We start from the raw sequence: 20,561 nt of genomic DNA on the forward strand, positions 1-20,561 counted from the left end.
GATGTTCTTGAACAACAAATAGGGCAACATTTTGTTAAGGAGGAGGCTGACCGTTACTGGAAGCTAAAAGTGTCGATACAGTCATATTTCGTGCAGTGCTAAGTGGCAAGTGCATCTGTATGAAAGGAGGGTGTGACAGTCATAATGCTACCTGACATTCCTTTGAAATCACCCCTGCCCTCCCCGAGAACAGCTGGTTGTTAACAGGGATGGAAAGATATCAGACAAATATTCTGTCATTGCAAAATGTCTGTCGCTATAATATAATCCTGAAGTCCACCAAAATTTGTATGTGATCCTTGGGAAAGTAAAGACATCCGACAAACAAGCAATCTTGCAGTCTTTGCAGACGAGGTAACGAACACAATGTGTAACTTATATACAGGGAAAGAACAGAATCAGAACATATAACAACTCCAAACGATAAAGGCAAATGGCTTAATGCAAAGTGCAATTATACTTAATAGCTCACAGATGGCAATGCAGTTTGAAGTCCATTGGCTTGCCATGGATAAGACCATAATATGAATAGATAATCTCATATATAAAAATCAGGATGTGCTGGTTTTGACACAGCTGGACACCAAAACCCAATTTGGTTACTTGTCTAAATGTCTTTTTTACTGTCTAAATGTGTGTATTGTGCTACTGTAGATCTGCAATTTCCATTGGGATTAATAAAGTGTTTATCTACCTAATAAAACACTGTAAACAAGCATCGAAGCATCCAGCATGAACAATACATCTCACACATCTGAAGTGGAACCAGACAACCAGAAAATCATCTAGTGGGTCAAACTGGGACATGATGGGGAAAAACACCACTCAGGGACTTCTGGCTGGTGCCTGACGCAGAGCCACATTTCTCATGTCCCCCCCAGTGGCATTACTGGGAGTCAGGCTGGTAGGAAACGATGGTCTTCCACTCCCATTACCCTTCTAAGTCACCAAATTATTGTCAGCGGGAGAGTAGGGAGGGCCTCTAGGGGACACGGAATGCCTCACCTCACTCACAGAAGCTTCTGGAAGAGGAGAGGCACGAGGATCTCTGTCAGGGTCACTCTGCCCCAGTGCCTCCATCTCACTCCAGCCCTTTCACACAAACCCACATGCAGCACAAGAAAGCACAAGTCGACCAGCAGTGCTCTTTCCCCCATAGCTCACCGCTCACTCAAATAGCACAAAGCTTATATTTAACAAGCAGAAAATCCCAACAAACAAAGCACTTTAAAAATAAGATGTCTTTCTACAAGTTTATTTCAGATTTTATAATCGCAAGCGTCATGCTGCCAGTTTCGTAACTCGGGCCTTGGTGTCAGTGATGTCATCTCAGCGGGAACGAGAGGCCAGCATGGATGATTCGCATGAGGAGTCCGACATATGACCCCCCCCCCCCCCCGCCCCCTCCAGAGGGCGCTCATGCGGAGGAGGAGTGATGATTTATAACATGGGGCCCCTCCCCTATCTCAGAGATTACGCTTATATTGGAATCAAAGCGGGTTTTCCGATAACCATCCTCGCCCCACCTGCCACCACCCCACCCAAAGTGGAGCCCGAACGGGTCACATGACGTCAGCAACAAACCCATGGGGCAGCCTGAATCACAGCAAGGTGAAGGAAATGAAGAGAAGCGGCCACACACCCCACAGTCAGGTCAGAATCATCCTGAACCTGGACGCCAGTGGACATAACACAGGCTGCAAGGAGTTACACTGCAGAGTCTCATTCTAACAAAGGGAGCAAAGGGTACTACTGTACACACCTTAGCTAAAGGCCAGGACGTATTGACTGCCTTCCTACTTTTATACCTAATATAAAAAATATGAGAAAGGCTAAAGGTTTGCAGGTTCATAAGCAACAAATACAGCACCTCCTCTTCCATCACAGATGTCCTCTTGCGAGGCACGGAGGACGAGGATGACAGGAGCGGCACAGGACAGACGGTCAGGGCTTACTGGCAGATGTACGGCTGTTAGGGTTCTCAGAGGACAAAGACTAACGTCCTGCAGGAGCACCTGGGACTAGACGCCCATAATGCGAGGACTTCATCTTTGAGACCGTTTCGCTTTTACGTTCTGCTTTACCCTGTCCATCACGGCACAGGCTCCGGGTTCGTGAACCAACAGTGCCATCTGCTGGATAAGGCAGCAATGACAGACGTTCACAAATTGTTTCACAGGAGATTCACACTTATTTAATAATGTTTCACGAATCTAACTGTGATCAAAGCAGTTTGCAACTTATCTGAGGAAACTTTCTCACAAGTCGGGGACGGAATAAGAGTGCAAATAAGCGGGTACCCAACAATACGAACATCACAGGAACCTGGCGCGGTGGGGTGGGGGGGGTTTTCCCACCTAGCAGTTGAGGGTTATATAAAAAAGAATAACTGCTGAAAGCAGGGAGAGGCTGTCAGTGGGAGGGACACACTACGGATGCTGAGGGCAGTCTGTAAAGCCTTCGGGATGGGGGGGGCAAGCCCAAGACCGCAGGGTCACCAGGCCGATAAGCACAGCAAGACACTGACCATCGCTACAATTCTGCAGTGTGTCTGAACAGAGGCCAGTGACACCCGTTTCAAGTGAATCATCGCATATGACGTGTGTCATTCATGTATGATCAAACATATTACAGAATCGCATCAGACCATGTCCACAGCCACAGGTGCGGCAAAGCTACCGGACAGAGCACATCTATGGTCTGCAAGTTTGACAGGAAAAAAGAAAGCATTTCAGATCCCTTTAAAAAAAAAAAAATAATAAATTTTAATCAGCATCATTTTGACATGATCTACTGAAATCATGAAGCAATTTCCAATTTCCTACAGCCGTAGCTGCAGATTTACATTTGTCTTTTTCTTGCTTGTTTATTTTGGTTTTTCTCACTCTCCCCATGCCCTTCAACAGGGGGTCAAAAAGGAAGATCAGCTTCACGCAGGTGACAGGCTGCTCGGGCCGAGCAGGGCGGGGCTGGGTGGCACACACCCGCATGCCAGGGGGACCGTGTCCAACTCACACCATCTGCCCCGTCAGGTTTTCACCATGGTACACTGCTGCCCCCGCTGGTATCAAAGGGAAAGGCAGACTGACATGACAGAACTGCACTACAAACAAAGTCTTCCATCAAAGCCTTTGTTTAACATTATTTATCACCAGAAATCCTCTTCTGCTAACTGAAAACATCGCTAATTCTTCTTAAGACACAAGAACCAACACTGAGACCGAAGAACCAGGTGAGCCAGACGTAGACAGGAGAATCGAGCCCCTGGGGGCCCAAGAGCACAGCCAAAGCTTTTCTGAAGCTGGCGGCTTCAGTGGAAGCGAGAATCACATACCCACTGTCATGGACTCCGGCAGGCCGGGAGTGGGGAGTATGTCGCTGAGAGGAGGATTCTGGGTAGGAGGGCTGGGCTCCATACTGGGGGAGAGGTGAGAGAGAAAGAGAGACAGACATTCACCACATGAATCACTGCGAAACACCTCCCATGTTCACCCCCTCCCCCTTCATACAGAATCAATGCAAAGGGTCACATACTTGAACTGCAGCTGGGATCTGGTTGGCGTGACATCTACCACAGTGGTGTTGCAGTCGATCTCCCCACCGAAAGGCAAGGGCGCTATGACGCTTTCTGGAAACACCAACGCACCCAGTCACGAGCCGCGAACTCACACACATTCTCTGGCAGGTAACAGAGAAACGAGGTTTCCTAGAAACTGCCGATAGTGTCTACACCCTCGGGTGGGATTGGGGTGTAAATTTACCTGGCTGAGGGCTGGTGTCCATGGAGGCCATAGGAATGAGGATGTCTGAACTGTCATTGTCATCGATCACCTGCAGGGGGCTATAGGTGGACACACTGGACAGGCTTCCAACCACAATCCTGAAAAAGATTACAGAGACACAGCATCTCCATGTCAGTGCTGATCCTAACTTAACCCTTAATGAGCACAATGACCTATGCATTTCCAATGTTCCAACAGGCTCCTTAACAAATACATGCACAGCTTACACATGTAAAAATCCAGAGAGTGACTTGTGTAATACGAGAATATATAAACTGTGAAAACTTGCGACGGGGTGCTGGGGGGGGGGGGGGGGGGGGTGGGGAGAGTCACAATTCAACTCAATGTGGGTTAATTGTGGTTGACGTGCTGGAAGTGCACAGTAAGGTTATTTAAGATTTTATTCATTCAGTGTTTAATATCAAATGTTCTGTCTCTTTATACTTATTTCCTGGACAGCCAAGCATTTTATTACATCATACTGAGTATAACCCTGTATGTGACAAATATAACTCTGCTTGACTGATTCTTTCACTCCCAACTTAGCTAGAGAGTCCAAACTCTTTACTAAAAAAAAGTTTCATAAGCTGTGAGTCAATTGAATTATCAAGCTCTATTTCACATAACTGATTTCTGTATAACTGAAATGATTTCAGTATGATTATATAACTTCAGCAGCCCAGGATATGTTGATGCCAGCCTTTAGGGTAACATCTGTCACAGTGTACAGCCTTGAAAACACGCCGCACACTTCACAGATACCAGTGTATCTCGGACGCTTTTCAGAGCCCATTCTGCCCCCGCAGACTCACTGCTCCACAGCCCCAGGGTCCTCCTCCGGCTCTGGCCTCAGCTTGCCATCCAGCTCCTCGTCTTCCTCGTCGTTATCCCCGCCCTTGGTGTGGGACAGCACCCCATTGTGGCTGTGGTTGAGGTCCCAGCTCTCCCCGAGCTCTCCGGCCTCGGGGCCCCCGTTCTGCGCCGGGGACAAGTCCCGCGGGCCTAGGCATTCCTCAGAGCTGTGATGTCCCCCTCCGCTCTTCCTCAGGCTTGCCCCCTCATCCTCATCCTCTGCCCCGGCATCATCCCCGTCATCGAAGGAGATGATGTTCGTGATCTTTTTCTTCTTGCGCCGTTCCTTCCTCAGACCAGAGTCTGGAGAGAGTTCCAAGGGCAGCGTTCACACACGGAGATATCCGGCATCGCTCTTTAAATTCTCTTGTTGCACAAAAAGTACACCCAGCCATTAACACAATGCTGGAGGAAGTCGGTCTCATTTATTAATGTTGTTTACATGCTTATTTAGTTACTTACTTGCCTGCTGATTTGCTTACTTGTTTACTATACCCAGATTATGAAAATACCATTTTGGACTATTCCTATAGCAATACTGCTTACAAACATAAGATAACTCGCTCAAAGCTTGTCATGAAACGGAGACGCTGTTCCCCTCCCTACCTGCGGAGGCGCTGCGAGGAAGCACGGGCAGTGGATCGGAGTTGCAGTCAGGGCGGGGAATGAAACCGGGCACCACAGCGGTGGCAGTGCTGATCTCCCTGAGGAGGGTGCTGACGCCGTGAGCGGACTCCTTCCACAGGCTGCTCACCCCTTGCGTCGACTCTTTGAGCAGATGTGACACGGACGGACCTGTCCTGTTCTGCCCATTCAGGTCCGTGTTGTCGATGTTTATGGCAAAAAGGATGGAGTTGAGCCCTGTCCAAGCACAGAAAGGCATGAGAAAAGCCCAGTGAAACTGCCGGCTCTCCGGGGAGACTCTCTCACTGCATAACTGCAGCAGATGCTTGTCAGACTGCATCTCCCCTTCCTGTCAGATGGCCGTGAGATTCAAATAAGAGCTTCTTATCGAAAGTCCAGTTCACTTTCTGCATGAAGCACAGCTGATTCAAGCACAGTTTCTCAGTATAATTGTCAGGCTGTTATATACTGATATTCCAGGCCACTGAAAATGTACAGCAAAGATCACGATGCTCTGAATGTTGCACTTCCATTCACTGAATAGTCGTATTTGGTTCTTGCTTTGTTGGCAAGTGCTGTACAGCTCCTACTCCAGTACTGCCTACACACATACCTGGGCATTCATTGGAAGTTCAAAGAAGTTCGATCACTTCTGGTCTTGCAGAGATAATCTGGCTAACCTCACGCAAAAACACTTTTAGGCAAACGATTTACTAAAAACAACAGCAATAAAAATTTATGACAGTGACAATTAATGATAATTTACCTGCGGCCATGGTCGGCAGCATACTCGCCCGCTCCTCGTCCAGGATGAATGCCCAGTCTTCATAGAAGACACTAGGAGACACGATGGGGGGTGAGCACCTCACAGAGCCATCTAGAGGCCGGGGGACCACGGGCACGTACCTGAGGCGCGAGCGGTCAGCCAGCAGCGCGTGCAGATAGCGCTCCAGTGAGTGCTCGTTGAGGGCACAGCGCAGCCAGGCACGACCACGGCCGAGCTCCGAAGAGATGTGCCGCAGGGAGTAGAAGCGCTGCAGCTCGTGCCGGTTCAGGTGCTCCTTCACGTACAGCCAGAAGGACAGCTCTGAAACACCAGAGGAGAACTCTGACACTCAAATGGACATCTTTGGGAGGCAGAAGGGGGAGCACTGGGAGACAGGGGGAGAGCACTGGGAGGCAGGGGGGAGAGCACTGGGAGGCAGGGGGGAGAGCACTGGGAGGCAGGGGGGAGAGCACTGGGAGACAGGAGGGAGAGCACTGGGAGGCAGGGGGGAGAGCACTGGGAGACAGGAGGGAGAGCACTGGGAGGCAGGGGGGAGAGCACTGGGAGGCAGGGGGGAGGCATGGGGACAGCTCAGGGAGTCGTGGGGGAGTGCACTGGGAGGCAGGACGAGACAACTGGGAGGCAGGACGAGACAACTGGGAGGCAGGACGAGACAACTGAGTAGCAGGACGAGAGCACTGGGTGGCAGGACGAGAGCACTGGGTGGCAGGACGAGAGCACTGGGTGGCAGGACGACAGCTCAGGGAGTCGTGGGGGAGCTCTGGGAGACAGGAGGAGAGCACTGGGAGGCAGGGGGAGACAGAGGGGAGCACTGGGAGGCAGGAGGGGGACCACAGATATGTACCATTCACACATACTGCCTGATTAGCACCAGAAAATAAAAAAATGAAACTCATTCTATGGAAAAACAGCCTTCACTAGCTAAACTTAAAATATGAGCTCAGACCATATACCTAATTAAAGCGGCTAACAGTGGTGATGGAGGATGAAATGAAAACCCCCACACACACACACACCAATATGCACAGGAGAGCATTGGGCACTTCAGTAGATGAAGCCATTTCAGGCACTTCCTTTTAGACTGGACATACGACTGAGGCAAGAAGTTCAATGAAGCCAAGCAATAAATGGCGGCTGCTTCTGGGGTCGTCACAATATGACATTTCACACAGACTTTGCTTTGACCCAAAAGAAACAGAAGTCATGTTTTCTCTGTGTCTCGCTCTCTCTCTCCGGGGAGAATAACCGTTTCTGGTTTTCGACAAGCTAATATTTATCACAATGCAGTCTGTTTCAAAATGACAAGAACAGCAGCTGCATCACCTGAAAACAGCCAGAACCCTTTGACCCGTCAGGCTTGCTTATGCTGTGAGTGTTTGTATATAACCCATGTGCACAACTCACATTTGACATTTGCCCTCAAACAAGTATGAGTACTAGATACATGATCACAGGTTTAAAAAAGGCTATATAAAAAGTTAGGTGCACCGCAGAGGTACAGATTTCTTAGATACATCAGCTATGGCTGTTACACTTTCCCTCTTGTAGCCCAACACACACACACACACACACACACACACACACACACACACACACACACACACACACACACACACACACACACACACACACAGCAAAAAAAATTAAAAGGAACACTTTTTAATTAGAGTATAGTATCACGTCAATTAAACTTTGGGGATATTGATCTGGTCAGTAAAGTAGCAGAGGGGGTTGTTAATCAGTTTTAGCTGTTTTGGTGTTAATGAAATCAGATGGGCAACAATGAGACGACCCCCAAAACAGAAATGGTTTAACAGGAGGAGGCCACTGACATTTTTTCCCCCTAATCTTTTATAATTGTTTTTTTCACTAGTTTTGAATTTGGCAACGGTCAGTGTCACTACTGGTAGCATGAGAGGATACCTGGACCCTACAGAGGTTGCACAGGTAGTCCTCCAGGATGGTGCATTAATACGTGCCATTGCCAGAAGGTTTGCTGTGTCTCCCAGCACAGTCTCAAGGGCATGGAGGAGATTCTAGGAGACAGGCAGTTACTCTAGGACAGCTGGACAGGGCCGAAGAAGGTCCTTAACCCATCAGCAGGACCGGTATCTGCTCCTTTGTGCAAGGAGGAACAGGATGAACACTGCTGGAGCCCTACAAACTGACCTCCAGCAGGCCACTGGTGTGAATGTCACTGACCAAACAATCAGACACAGACTTCATAAGCGTGGCCTGAGGGCCCGACGTCCTCACTAGTGGGCCCTGTGCTCACTGCCCAGCATCGTGGAGCTCGAATGCCATTTGCCATAGAATACCAGAATTTGCAGGTCTGCCACTGGCACCCTGAGCTTTTCACAGATGAGAGCAGGTTCACCCTGAGCACATGTGACAGACGTGAAAGGGTCTGGAGAAGCCATGGAGAACGTTATATGCTGCCTGCAGCATTGTTCAGCATGACCGGTTTGGTGGTGGGTCAGTGATGATCTGGGGAGGCATATCCATGGAGGGACACACAGACCTCTACAGGCTAGACAACAGCACCTTGACTGCCATTAGATATCAGGATGAAATCCTTGGACCCATTGTTAGGCTTTACGTTGGTGCAGAGGGTCCTGGGTTCCTCATGGTGCATGACAATGCCCAGCCTCATGTAGTGAGAGTATGCAGGCAGTTCCTGGAGGATGAAGGAACTGATACCACTGACTGGCCCAGACGCTCGCCTGACCTAAATCCAACAGAACACCTCTGGGACATCTCACACATGCATACAAGCACGTGGGAGCCATACAAACTACAGAGTATGATTCTGAGTTGCTGAAACGAAATTTCGGCGAAATGTACTAGCCTGCCGCATTTTTTCACTTTCATTTTTGGGGTATCTCTGAATTCAGTCTCCTGTAGGTTGATCATTTTCATTTCCATCAAACCATGTGACATCCTTTCATTTCTAACACATTACCCAGTCCATACGAGTATAGATATCCAGCATGATTTTTCCCAATGAGATCTGATGTGTTTTCAAAGTGTTCCTCTAATTTTTTTGAGCAGTGCATACGTGTGTGTGTGTGTATTATATATGTATATATATATAAATAAATAAAAATTCAGCTGAACATCTGCAGTGTATATCCATAGATAGTTTATTACATGCTGTTCATTGTAACAGCTACCATTTCTCACCACAATGCCCTCCCAACTAGGTAAGGTTACCAGGTAGGACAGAGAGGACCAGGTACCAGGTGGCCACAGAGGCCAATACCATGCACCATGCATCCATCATCTGTAACCAGCTGCCTAGGGGAGGGGGCCACGGGTTGACTGGAATGTATCCCAGGAAGCATGGTCACAATGCGGAGGACATTTTGGCTTGGATACTAGTCTAACAAAGAGCACAAGGCATGGGACACCCTGGACAGGGTTCTAGCCCACCAGAGGGCACAAGGTGGGGGACACCCTGAACCAGGTGCCAATCTGTCAGAGGGCACAAGGTGGGGGACACCCTGAACCAGGTGCCAATCTGTCAGAGGGCACAAGGTGGGGGACACCCTGAACCGGGTGCCAATCTGTCAGAGGGCACAAGGTGGGGGACACCCTGAACCGGGTGCCAATCTGTCAGAGGGCACAAGGTAGGGGACACCCTGAACCAGGTGCCAATCTGTCAGAGGGCACAAGGTGGGGGACACCCTGAACCAGGTGCCAATCTGTCAGAGGGCACAAGGTGGGGGACACCCTGAACCGGGTGCCAATCTGTCAGAGGGCACAAGGTGGGGGACACCCTGAACCGGGTGCCAATCTGTCAGAGGGCACAAGGTGGGGGACACCCTGGACCAGGTGCCAATCTGTCAGAGGGCACAAGGTAGGGGACACCCTGAACCGGGTGCCAATCTGTCAGAGGGCACAAGGTGGGGGACACCCTGGACCAGATGCCAATCTGTCAGAGGGCACAAGGTGGGGGACACCCTGAACCGGGTGCCAATCTGTCAGAGGGCACAAGGTGGGGGACACCCTGGACCAGATGCCAATCTGTCAGAGGGCACAAGGTGGGGGACACCCTGAACCGGGTGCCAATCTGTCAGAGGGCACAAGGTGGGGGACACCCTGGACCAGGTGCCAATCTGTCAGAGGGCACAAGGTAGGGGACACCCTGAACCAGGTGCCAATCTGTCAGAGGGCACAAGGTGGGGGACACCCTGGACCAGGTGCCAATCTGTCAGAGGGCACAAGGTAGGGGACACCCTGAACCAGATGCCAATCTGTCAGAGGGCACAAGGCATGGGATACTCTGGACAGGGTGCCAATCAGAGGGCACAAGGTGGGGGACACCCTGACCAGTTCATTATGTATCTTTAAAAATCTTTGATTTATCAGATATTCACTGTCTGATTTAACACAAAACAGACACATTATTAAACGGAGAGGCCTATATGCAAAAACAGACACGTATTAATTACACAAAATAGGTGAATATAAAATATTGAAGCTCCTTTGCATGATCTGAAGTCACCCATCAAAAACTGGTGTGACTGTACTTCCCAGCTGGTGAGTCACTTCTCACCGTCTGCGGCTACTTGGATCATCACAAAGCCAAACCCACACACAGGAACATGATTAAACCAGTTCTGGCTTCGGGTAACATTAAGCAGCGATTCAACCGCAGGTTCCCAAGGTGCAGAAAGACACTGGCGCCACACACAATGCCCAATGACAAGTGTTAAAAAAACCCTTGTATAAATCAGACCTTAGGCCTGTGAGGGTTATGAGTCAACATTAAACAGCGGAATCAGAGGTTCCTCCTTCCTTAGTTTCAAAATAAAAATAAAAATAAAAAACGAAGAGATGTCCCATTTTCATGTGAACCACACCATGCGGCGACGAGACCATCTTATCCAAAGATTTGGCACATCCAGTTTATTTTTCTCTGATGTCAACAGTTACAAGCAGCCCTCAGGCTGTGATTTTTGACGGGCTCCGCCAGCACACACGGGATTAACGAAGGTGCGAGCAGCTCCTGACAATATGTTAGCACTGGGTTTTTTCTGGCCCTACACATCTGACTTTTCGGCACCGACCCGACTCGACCCGGCTGCTTTGCTGAAATTCCCTGCTGGCTGTTGGGTGAGAAAGTGCCATCCAATCATTCGGCATATCTCTGCCCATCTGGTCTCCGGCCTTCGCGGAACACAGCCACAGATAATCCGGCTGAGGTCATTTCTAATATAGCGTCCCTCCTGGAACGGATGGCCCCTCGTCAGCTTCCATTGATCATCTATTACTGCCTGAATCACCATCTCTCTAGCATCTCTAATGAAATCACAGGTATAGCCCTGTAGACCAAGGGTCTAGGTTTGGTTACAACATTGGTAAGAACCAAACCAACCACGAACCCCCCGTCCCTTAAACACGCACATTACTCCCACAATATTGATAGGGACAGTCTCCACGTATCCAAAGCTACGCCCTTGACGTTGTCCAGGGTTCCCCAATTCCAGTCCTACACTGTGTGCAGAATCACTAGGTAAGTGTGTACTTTACTTGTATCTTCTACTCTGACCAATACTTTCAGTCCAGATGAATGTCTAATTTAAAAACAGCAAACTGTTCAGTGTTTGGGCTGAGTGCTTTCTGTTCAGATAAAAACAGGAAAACATAGATACGTTCCTGCGCAGAATTATTAAGCAAATTATTATTACTATTACAATGGGCTGAAGAGGACCTTACAGAGTAGGAAAAAAAACAAAACAGTAAAGTGCCAGTCAGTGATCGAAACTGCCAGACTTTTGAAATGTGATCACTGTACAATGAAGTGTTTTTGTTGCCGACAATCAAAGAGGACTGAAGAAGCATGTAGAGAGAAGATAACACACATAAACTGCCAAAGTTCTGTGTCAAATTAAAGAGGAGACCTCCAGAAACACTTCATCGGCATCAAATGCCACCATTTTTTAAAACTGCAATCTGAACAGAATCACCGGTAGTAGAAGGCGCAGTGTGCTGCCTGACATTCCTAAGGTCATAAACGCTGAAACATACCTTTCATGCCTTATTGAGTGGAGGCCATAACATTAACAATGGGAACGGACACGTCTCAAGAGTGATGGTATAAAGGTTTTGGGGAGAGTTGAGATGAAAGTGACTCTTGATGGAGCAGATGGATGGGCCAGTGGACGGAGACCCTCTTCACGCACCAACTAGGTGGTGGAGGAGAGATGAAGTGGACTGCAATTATCAGTGATGAACTTGTCATACCTTTATGACTTGCATAAACCATAAATTCTACTGCCAATTTCTAGAAGATAGCTTCTTCAAACACTGGCATAAGAAGATTTCTAAAAGGTCAGCAGCTTTCTAAAAGGTTATGATATTCCAGCAGGACAATGCCCCTCCCGATACATCAAAGTATTTCATAGATTGGCCTAGAAAGGCTTGAAACGTGATTGAATTATGACCTGCCCCCCCTTCATCACCTGACTCCACCCCATTGAGAAGTACTGCGCCTTACCAAAGTGTGAGATTTACCAAGGCAGCAAGCAGTACCAGCATCTGGGAGGTGGTCCTAGCTGGCTCAGCTAATATAGGACAGGATCAAATCACAAACCTGATTGGTTAAGTGGGCAACCAGCTCATTATGGTCATTGAGAAGAAAGTTGGCTATACTGGACATTAAACTTGGTGAAGTGGGCTGTACAGAACAAACACAGTTCCAACACAATTTGCAGATTCCCCTGCTCAAACACACCTTAATCAGCTAATTAGCAGGTTTAGTAGGTGATTCTCAACAGAAAAATCTGTAAACTGTGTTGGATTCCAGCCCTCCAGGACGAGAATTGGGGAACCCTGCTGTAGATTCAAAGGCCTGCTCAAATATTGTTGACTCTTCACCACTGACCCTGTTGTGGAAGAACGAGCTTCATTTTTATGGTAGGAAGGGCTGCCTCTTCAGAAAAATACACCTACCTTTTTTCGACTGTTGCTCGGTGAGGTACACTTCTCTACACTGATGTTCAGTGATGACAAATTAAATGCTTTAGTTGAACTAGTACAATAAGCTGTTTGATCCTTAAATTTAATGAAAGCAACTTTCAGTGCTTGGTGACAGGACTGGACTGTGTCTAGTTACATACTTGTTAAAGAGATTTAGCAAGACATAATTACAACACAGTCATAACAAGAGCAAACCAAGGGAATACACCATGTGAATCACACGAATACACACACTTTCAATATGATCAATTATGCTCCCTTAAATAACAACCTCCTACTCCTTTTCATATCTGTAGTAATTTCGGTGCCAATTCAAAGTTCACCCCATACTGTTTTGTATTTGTTTGCGTGCATCTTTTTCTGAGTATAAATGACTACTAACCACAGCAGGTGTTTGCCTAACCTCAGAAAACAGAATGTTTCCCTTTTTCACAATTTGTAACTGATACTTACATAAGATTTCTGGTTTCAGAAGCAGGACCACCACCTGGTTTTCCTCCCTGAGCTTCCTGTTACATATTTGTCTTCTCCCCCCACAGATGAACGTGATAAGGGCTGTTACTTTCAGCTTATCTCGGCCTGCACATATCAACCCGTTCACGTTTTTCCAGTGTGATAAGGACTGCAATCTGGTGGGAAGGCCCCACCCAGCTCAGCCACACCCCATACCTGCTTCCGTTTTGCTGGTGAAGCCAGCCGCCTGCTTGATGGCGGCTGCTGTGAGAGCCAGCCCTCGGCCCTTCCGCAGCCCATGCTGGAGAACTGCCTCAAACTGGGCGCATAAGCAGATCACCCTGCGGGGACACGCAGAGCCATCATACACAGGGGCCACAGGAGTATCACGACACGCAGAGCCATCATACACAGGGGGCCACATGAGTATCACGACACGCAGAGCCATCATACACAGGGGGCCACATGAGTATCACGACACGCAGAGCCATCATACACAGGGGGCCACATGAGTATCACGACACGCTGAGACATCATACACAGGGGGCCCATGAGTATCACGACACGCAGAGCCATCATACACAGGGGCCACATGAGTATCACGACACGCAGAGCCATCATACACAGGGGCCACATGAGTATCACGACACGCAGAGCCATCATACACAGGGGGCCACATAAGTATCACGACACGCAGAGCCATCATACACAGGGGGCCACATGAGTATCACGACACGCAGAGCCATCATACACAGGGGCCACATGAGTATCATGGAGCATAATGGCACAAAACAAAGTAAGTGTTTCATTTATAGAGGTTCTGTTATGGAAAGCAAACTAAAAGTGAGGAAAGTGTGATTTATGGTGTAAAGTGGCTGTGATGGTCCTTAGCTCCTCTTACCTGCTGTCCGAGTCTGACGCTATCTCCTTTCTCCCCCCGAAGCGGATCTGACACTGAAAAACCATGTTCAGACATGTTAGCATCTGATCAGCCACAACTCAGCACTGGCAGGATACAAGCTACCAGGCAGCTAGAGGGGTATTACGATATAAGCTACCGAAAGGTTAGTCGAGCATAACAATATAGGCAGATATATTAGCTATAGGCCTGTCACAATATTTACGTTATGGACTTGATGTGGACATAATCTCAATATTTTTTTCTGACCTCAAAATTAGCAAATTGTGTTTCCATAAGAATGAACGTCCCCAACATTTCAGCAAATTATGCTGCTTCTGCCCTCTTGCCTGCTCCCTGTGGCATAAACGTGGCTCAGGGCTGATTCGTACTTCAGGTGATAGCGAGCCTTGCCGCACGCAACATAGCGCTGGGCCGTCCGTGGACCTGAATGTTCATATTTCTAGTGCCAGACACCAGGCAAAGCTGCTCTTAACAGTCACGTTTATGAAGTGCGGTATGAACGGCATAAAAATACGTAAGAATTTTACTAAAATTAACAGTTAGCTGTGTACTATGTAGTTAAAGTACGCAAGGCGGGGTTATAATGATTAGTGAAACCATTTACAAAAACTGAAATAAAATAAGATACAAAAATAAAATAAACTACAACTAAACAACTATAAATATTGGTTCCGAAACCAACTGAGATAAAATTAAAAAAATACTTCCTTGTTCGTTTTTAAATACTGCTTAGCTAAAGTAATGATTTGTTTGACCCTCCTGTGCAATGAACTTGAAGCATAAAAACAGCAAACATCTTTGAAATAAAAACTAATAAAGCCACAGCTAAAACTAAACTCGATTTCAAATAAAAAATACATAACTAACTTAATAAATCAAAATGATAGTGACACTGACAGAGACATATATGGTGCTGCAGTACAAACGTATTTTAAGTTTGTAGCCATCTGGGAGTCTTTATAATCCTGTAGAGATGAATCATAAATGTTGGTATTTCCAGACTTTCTCATTCAACCCTCCTTCAAATCCCCTATCCATTCTGGTTATCATTCTGAGCATAGAGGGTAGAAAAGCTATTCAAACGGTCTGACTTCTTTCCGACTTCCTTTTACTTTTCCCCTCCCAATAAACGATCATGGTTTGTTTGCACCACTCAGCAGAGCCTTTGCAAAACTGGGTTGGCAGCTGCCTGTAATGGAACAAATGCTTTCTATACCTCTGTGCCAAATGTTTAATAAATGTTTAACAGTAAAAAGCTAATTTCGTTACCAGCGCATGAGAGTTCAATTCCATCTCCTTTTTTTTGTTGCGTGATTTTATTTATTTTGGATAATTACATTTTTTTTTTATTTCAATTGCAATGTCTAAATATTCTTAAAAATTAAAAGTCCATTGCTCTTTGAAAAGGTGTACTGGCATTATTATTCTATATTATTATATCAGTGGCATAAAATGATCTTAAAATAATAATATCATTCATCAATCATTTCTGGAAATATATGTTATCCAACACAAATAGTTATCATAACAGGCCTAATTAGCTACCAAGTGGTTAGTCAGGTATTACAATATGCTACTAGGCGGTTAGTCAGTTATTACTATATAAGCTACTGCTGATTGAGGCAGACCATTAGTCATACCGTTAACCAGGCCTTCACTGGTTCTCACCTGTTTCACTGCATCCAATAGCCTCTCCAACAAATGCTGCCTTTTTGTGTCATTCTGCTGTGTACCTGAAACATGAATGCAGACTTTCAGGAGAATGTTCTTAAAAGAAACCAACCACCAAATAATATTCATATCAGGGAGCAGTTTCACTGCGAGGTTAAATCAGAAAGTCACAAAGCCGCACTGCTGCGAAAATAGAAATAGCATTATACACTATTTTAGGGTCATTCCATTTCAGTAAAAAATGTAATCTGGCATATGATTTAAAAATAACAGCTCAGAATTTTTTTTTAATCATTGCCCTTTGAGATAGTGTCTTTTCTACACAGTGGGTAGCAAAAAATTATAATAATCCAAGTTTTCTTATGAGCTGTAACTTTATGCTCCCTGTATGTATGTCACATGAGGGAGGACACTTAACAGGTCAATTTTTTATACTCGAGTAGCACATATACATACACTATATTGCCAAAAGTACTGGGATACCCCTCCAAGCCACTGAATTCAGGTATTCCAATCACTTCCATAGCCACAGGTATATAAAATGAAGCACCTAGGCATGCAGACTGCTTCTACAAACATTTGCGAAAGAATGGGTCACTCTGAGGAGCTCAGTGAATTCAAGTATGGTACCGTAATAGGATGCCACCTGTGCAAGTCCTTTCATTCCACGGTCAATTGTTAGTGGTATTATAACAAAGTGGAAGCAATTGGGAACAACAGCAACTCAGCCACAAAGTGGTAGGCTATGTAACAGAGCGGGGACAATGCATGCTGAGGCGTACAGTGTGCAGAAGTCGCCAACTGTCTGCAGAATCAGTAGCTACCAACCTCAAAACTTCAGCTTAGCTCAAGAACAGTGCGTAGAGAACTTCATGGAATGGGTTTCCATGGCCGAGCAGCTGCATCCAAGTCTTATATCACAGAGTGCAATGCAAAGCGTCAGATGCAGTGGTGTAAAGGATGCTGGCACTGGACTCTAGAGCAATTGAGACGTATTTTCTGTAGTGACGAATCACGCTTCTCTGTCTGGCAGGGACGGATTACGGACCGGGCCAGCGGGGTCGCTGCCCAGGGGCCCTTGGGGTGCAGGGGGCCCGTGGGGCCCCTAGCCCAAAACAATTTGCAACGCTTAACAATGTATTTTTGTTTGTCTATTTTAGAGGGCCTACATTCTTTGATCCTCTGCCTACAAGGGCCCCTGACCCTATATGGAGGGCGTTTGGCAGCCAAGGGCCCTTGAATTGTGGTGGTTGTGGTGGTGGTGCTGGTGGTGGTGGTGGTGGTGGTGGTGGGGGGGGGGCCCTTGCGAACGTTTTGCCCAGGGGCCCACACAACCCATAATCCGTCCCTGCTGTCTGGTAATCCGATGGACGAGTTTTGGTTTGGCGGTTACCAGAAGAACGGTACCTGCCTGACTGCATTGTACCAAGTATAAAGTTTGGTGGAGGGGGGATTACGGTGTGGGGTTGTTTTTCAGGGGTTGGGCTTGGACCCTTAGTTCCAGTGAAGGGAACTCTTAATGCTGCAGCATTCAAAGCCATTTTGGACAAAGCCATTTTGGTCCCTTCCTGTTCCAACATGACTGCACACCAGTGCAGAAAGCAAGGTCCATAAGGACATGGATGAGCGAGTCTGGTGTGGAGGAACTTGACTGGCCTGCACAGACCCCTGACCTTAATCGAACAGAACACCTTTGGGATGGATTAGAGCGGAGACTGACAGCCAGACCTTCTAATTCAACATCAGTGCCTGACCTCACAAATGCTCCCTGGAGGAATGGTCAACAATTCCCATAAACACACTCCTATACCTTGTGCACAGTCTCCCAGAAGAATTGAACCTGTTATAGCTGCAAAAGGATGGGCCAACTTCATATTAAAGCCTTTGTATTGAGAATGGGATGTCATTAAAGCTCATGTGTGTGTAAAGGCAGGTGTCCTAATACTTTTGGAAATATAGTGTATGTATATCATTATAAAAATACATCTTACTCCAAGCCTTTTCACTGGGTTTTTAATAACAAGAAGTTGCAAAAATACATAAATAAATACTGCAGCTGTAGAGAGATGACCTTTGAACTTGAAAAAACAGACTTATGCAAAAAGTACTTTTTGTGGTTTTCAATGAGGCATAGTGGAGCAATGTAGCTGTAATAGTACCCACGGTGTAGAAAAGGAATACAATCACAAAGGTAAATATATATATAACACTTCTGAAAAGTACGTGTAATTCACATGCCATATGTCATCAAAATCATCAAGTGTGATGCAAAGGCCATTTATTGAATTAAAATGAAATGCCCTTTACTCCATAAAAATTATCCTTAATACTAATGGAATGGAAACTGGCTCAAAACATCTACACTTCCCGAAAACAAAACGGCTTCCTTTAAAATTATATGAAACATTAGGCAGGCTAACTCTACAGTCTGATGCAAATAATGGCAGAAACAAAAAGTATGGCATTGAGAAGAAAGTCTTAGATGACCCGTCTGCTATAAAGGCATTTAAGACAGTAACTGGAGTCTTTTTAATAAAAATCAGGATATACACAAAAAAAAAACAAAAAAAAAAAGAATCGCTAACAAATTTAACATGTCCTGCAGGCCAAAACTGAGTTTCTTTGGAAATCTACCAGAATTTCCCCTTGCGTTTACCAAGACTGCAGGTAACAACATTTTACATTCATTATCTGGAGCAACAAGCACACTTTTGTTCAGAAGAGACGGCAATGCAAAGAACCATTTAAAACAATGAAAAGCCATAGGCCTGTCCGTCTGTTTGCCTTCCTTTGTGGGAAGTTGATATAGGGAAGTGAGCTGATCCAAAAATGAATTGTGAGAAACAGGAATTGTACAGAAGACAAAAGCCCCTGTAGTTCAACAGACAGTGTAGCCTCAAGGTTAATTAATACAGTCGCCTGACTGCGGCCTACGTGCATGTTCACATCATGGAGAGTTACCAGGACTGGCGTCTAAATTAAGTTTCACTACTGAGGTTATGGCAACCCACTTAAAACAATGACATACACATATGCAGGGCTCACAGTTTTGGGACGCTTGATTAATTCTGTAAAAATATTGCAAATTTATTAATTTCATAACAAAACTCAATTGAGTTAAGTGTTATAATAGTTTTGACTGACTGATTCAGTTCTCTTCTAGTCATTTTGCCATTAATTGCGATTGCAGCTATTGGCCCCCAAAGGAATATTAAACACAAATGTTTGGTGTTTTATGTTATTGCAATGGCGTGACTAATTAAAAAGCAACCAATGGGACTGCTTGTCAATGAACATTTTAACTCAGAACAGCTCTTTTAGAACTAGAATTTGGGTTTCAACTTATTACTACTTGAAATACATGTTACACTTTCGTGAGCACTGTATTCTTCCATCTTGCAGCCCCAGTCCTGGACAGGGTCATCAGGCAGATATACACTTTATGTACGCGTAATGTCCAATCAAATGAGAGAGGCAGAGCCTCTCTACACCTAGTGCCCACCATTAATATGCCTAGTAGCCCTTCCATAGCATCTTTCACTGGTGCCACAATACAAATGGCTGACACATTAAGTGTGCCGCCGGGGCTAGTGAAAGTGAGCACTGCAGACTTTTGAAGGATTGTGCTACTGAGAAAGGTAGCTTACTGATGGTGTATACTACTAGGCTGAAATTATCTCCCCGCAGTGTTCAAGGTGGGTTTAGCAAACTGACAGCACAGTCCAACTATAAAGATTCAGATGATGCTGAAAAAGTTGGAATTCAGGGTACAACTGTACAAAGAGGAAGAGATGCCTCACAACAGAGAAAAATGTGAGAAAAAATATATTTGTGTATTTCTTAGATCAGTTGCCCTAAAACCCCTAATCCTGCACAGCCAGCCAGTCCATAAGTGTGTTATTTTCCACCAGCAGTCAATTTGATTAAAGCTCCATCATCCAAAGAATGCAGACAGAGGTGTGCATAAGTGTATGGAATGGCTGCATGCAGTCAATAGAAGATGCTAATTAAGATTTTGTAGCCTAAGGACCACTATAAGTGAATACTACCAATGCATGGAAAGTGCGTTTTTATGAATAAAATGATATGTATGAACTTAAAAAACATCAGGGTGATTTGTCAACTCCAAAACACAGAAACTGAATTCACCAAAAAACTTAAATGCAACACTCTTTATATCTAAATTAAGCTAACACGAAGTATCGATAAGTATCTCAATATTTACTAAATAGCAGTACAAAACATACGGTTCATCACCAAAACTAAACAGAAGGCTATTTCATCATCCAGTATTGTTTTTTTTAATGAATATACTATACTTATTTTGCTGTAGCATCAATTCTTCCGAGCAGAGCACCTTACCACGTAGTCACAACAACATTTAAGCTGCAGCATTTCATACTAATATAGCAAAAGTACAGGTTATTACACGCGACAGTTAAAAGAAAAGTATGTCATAGCTTTAGGGGAAGCTTTCGATTTTGAA

General features: G+C 45.8%; 1 protein-coding gene and 1 long non-coding RNA gene across 2 annotated transcripts in view; one reads left to right on the forward strand and one right to left on the reverse strand.

The window, feature by feature from the left end:
* The window catches only part of snx29 (sorting nexin 29), a 105,563-nt gene that overhangs the window by 84,709 nt on the left and 293 nt on the right, over positions 1-20,561 (reverse strand). The window contains exons 2-11 of the mRNA XM_049013844.1: positions 16,073-16,137; positions 14,384-14,436; positions 13,699-13,823; positions 6,165-6,345; positions 6,025-6,095; positions 5,241-5,495; positions 4,595-4,937; positions 3,762-3,880; positions 3,535-3,628; positions 3,335-3,417 (exon numbers count right to left, since the gene is read on the reverse strand). Of these exons, the coding sequence (XP_048869801.1) occupies positions 3,335-3,417; positions 3,535-3,628; positions 3,762-3,880; positions 4,595-4,937; positions 5,241-5,495; positions 6,025-6,095; positions 6,165-6,345; positions 13,699-13,823; positions 14,384-14,436; positions 16,073-16,137 (1,389 nt within the window). The remainder of the gene's footprint in view (positions 1-3,334; positions 3,418-3,534; positions 3,629-3,761; positions 3,881-4,594; positions 4,938-5,240; positions 5,496-6,024; positions 6,096-6,164; positions 6,346-13,698; positions 13,824-14,383; positions 14,437-16,072; positions 16,138-20,561) is intronic.
* Positions 9,421-10,319, forward strand: LOC125742157 (uncharacterized). The gene is made up of 3 exons (XR_007398026.1): positions 9,421-9,649; positions 9,696-9,904; positions 10,135-10,319. It is a non-coding gene; the product is annotated as an uncharacterized LOC125742157 (long non-coding RNA).

The sequence above is a fragment of the Brienomyrus brachyistius genome, chromosome 5, assembly GCF_023856365.1.
Source record: "Brienomyrus brachyistius isolate T26 chromosome 5, BBRACH_0.4, whole genome shotgun sequence".
NCBI classification, from domain to species: Eukaryota; Metazoa; Chordata; class Actinopteri; order Osteoglossiformes; family Mormyridae; genus Brienomyrus; species Brienomyrus brachyistius.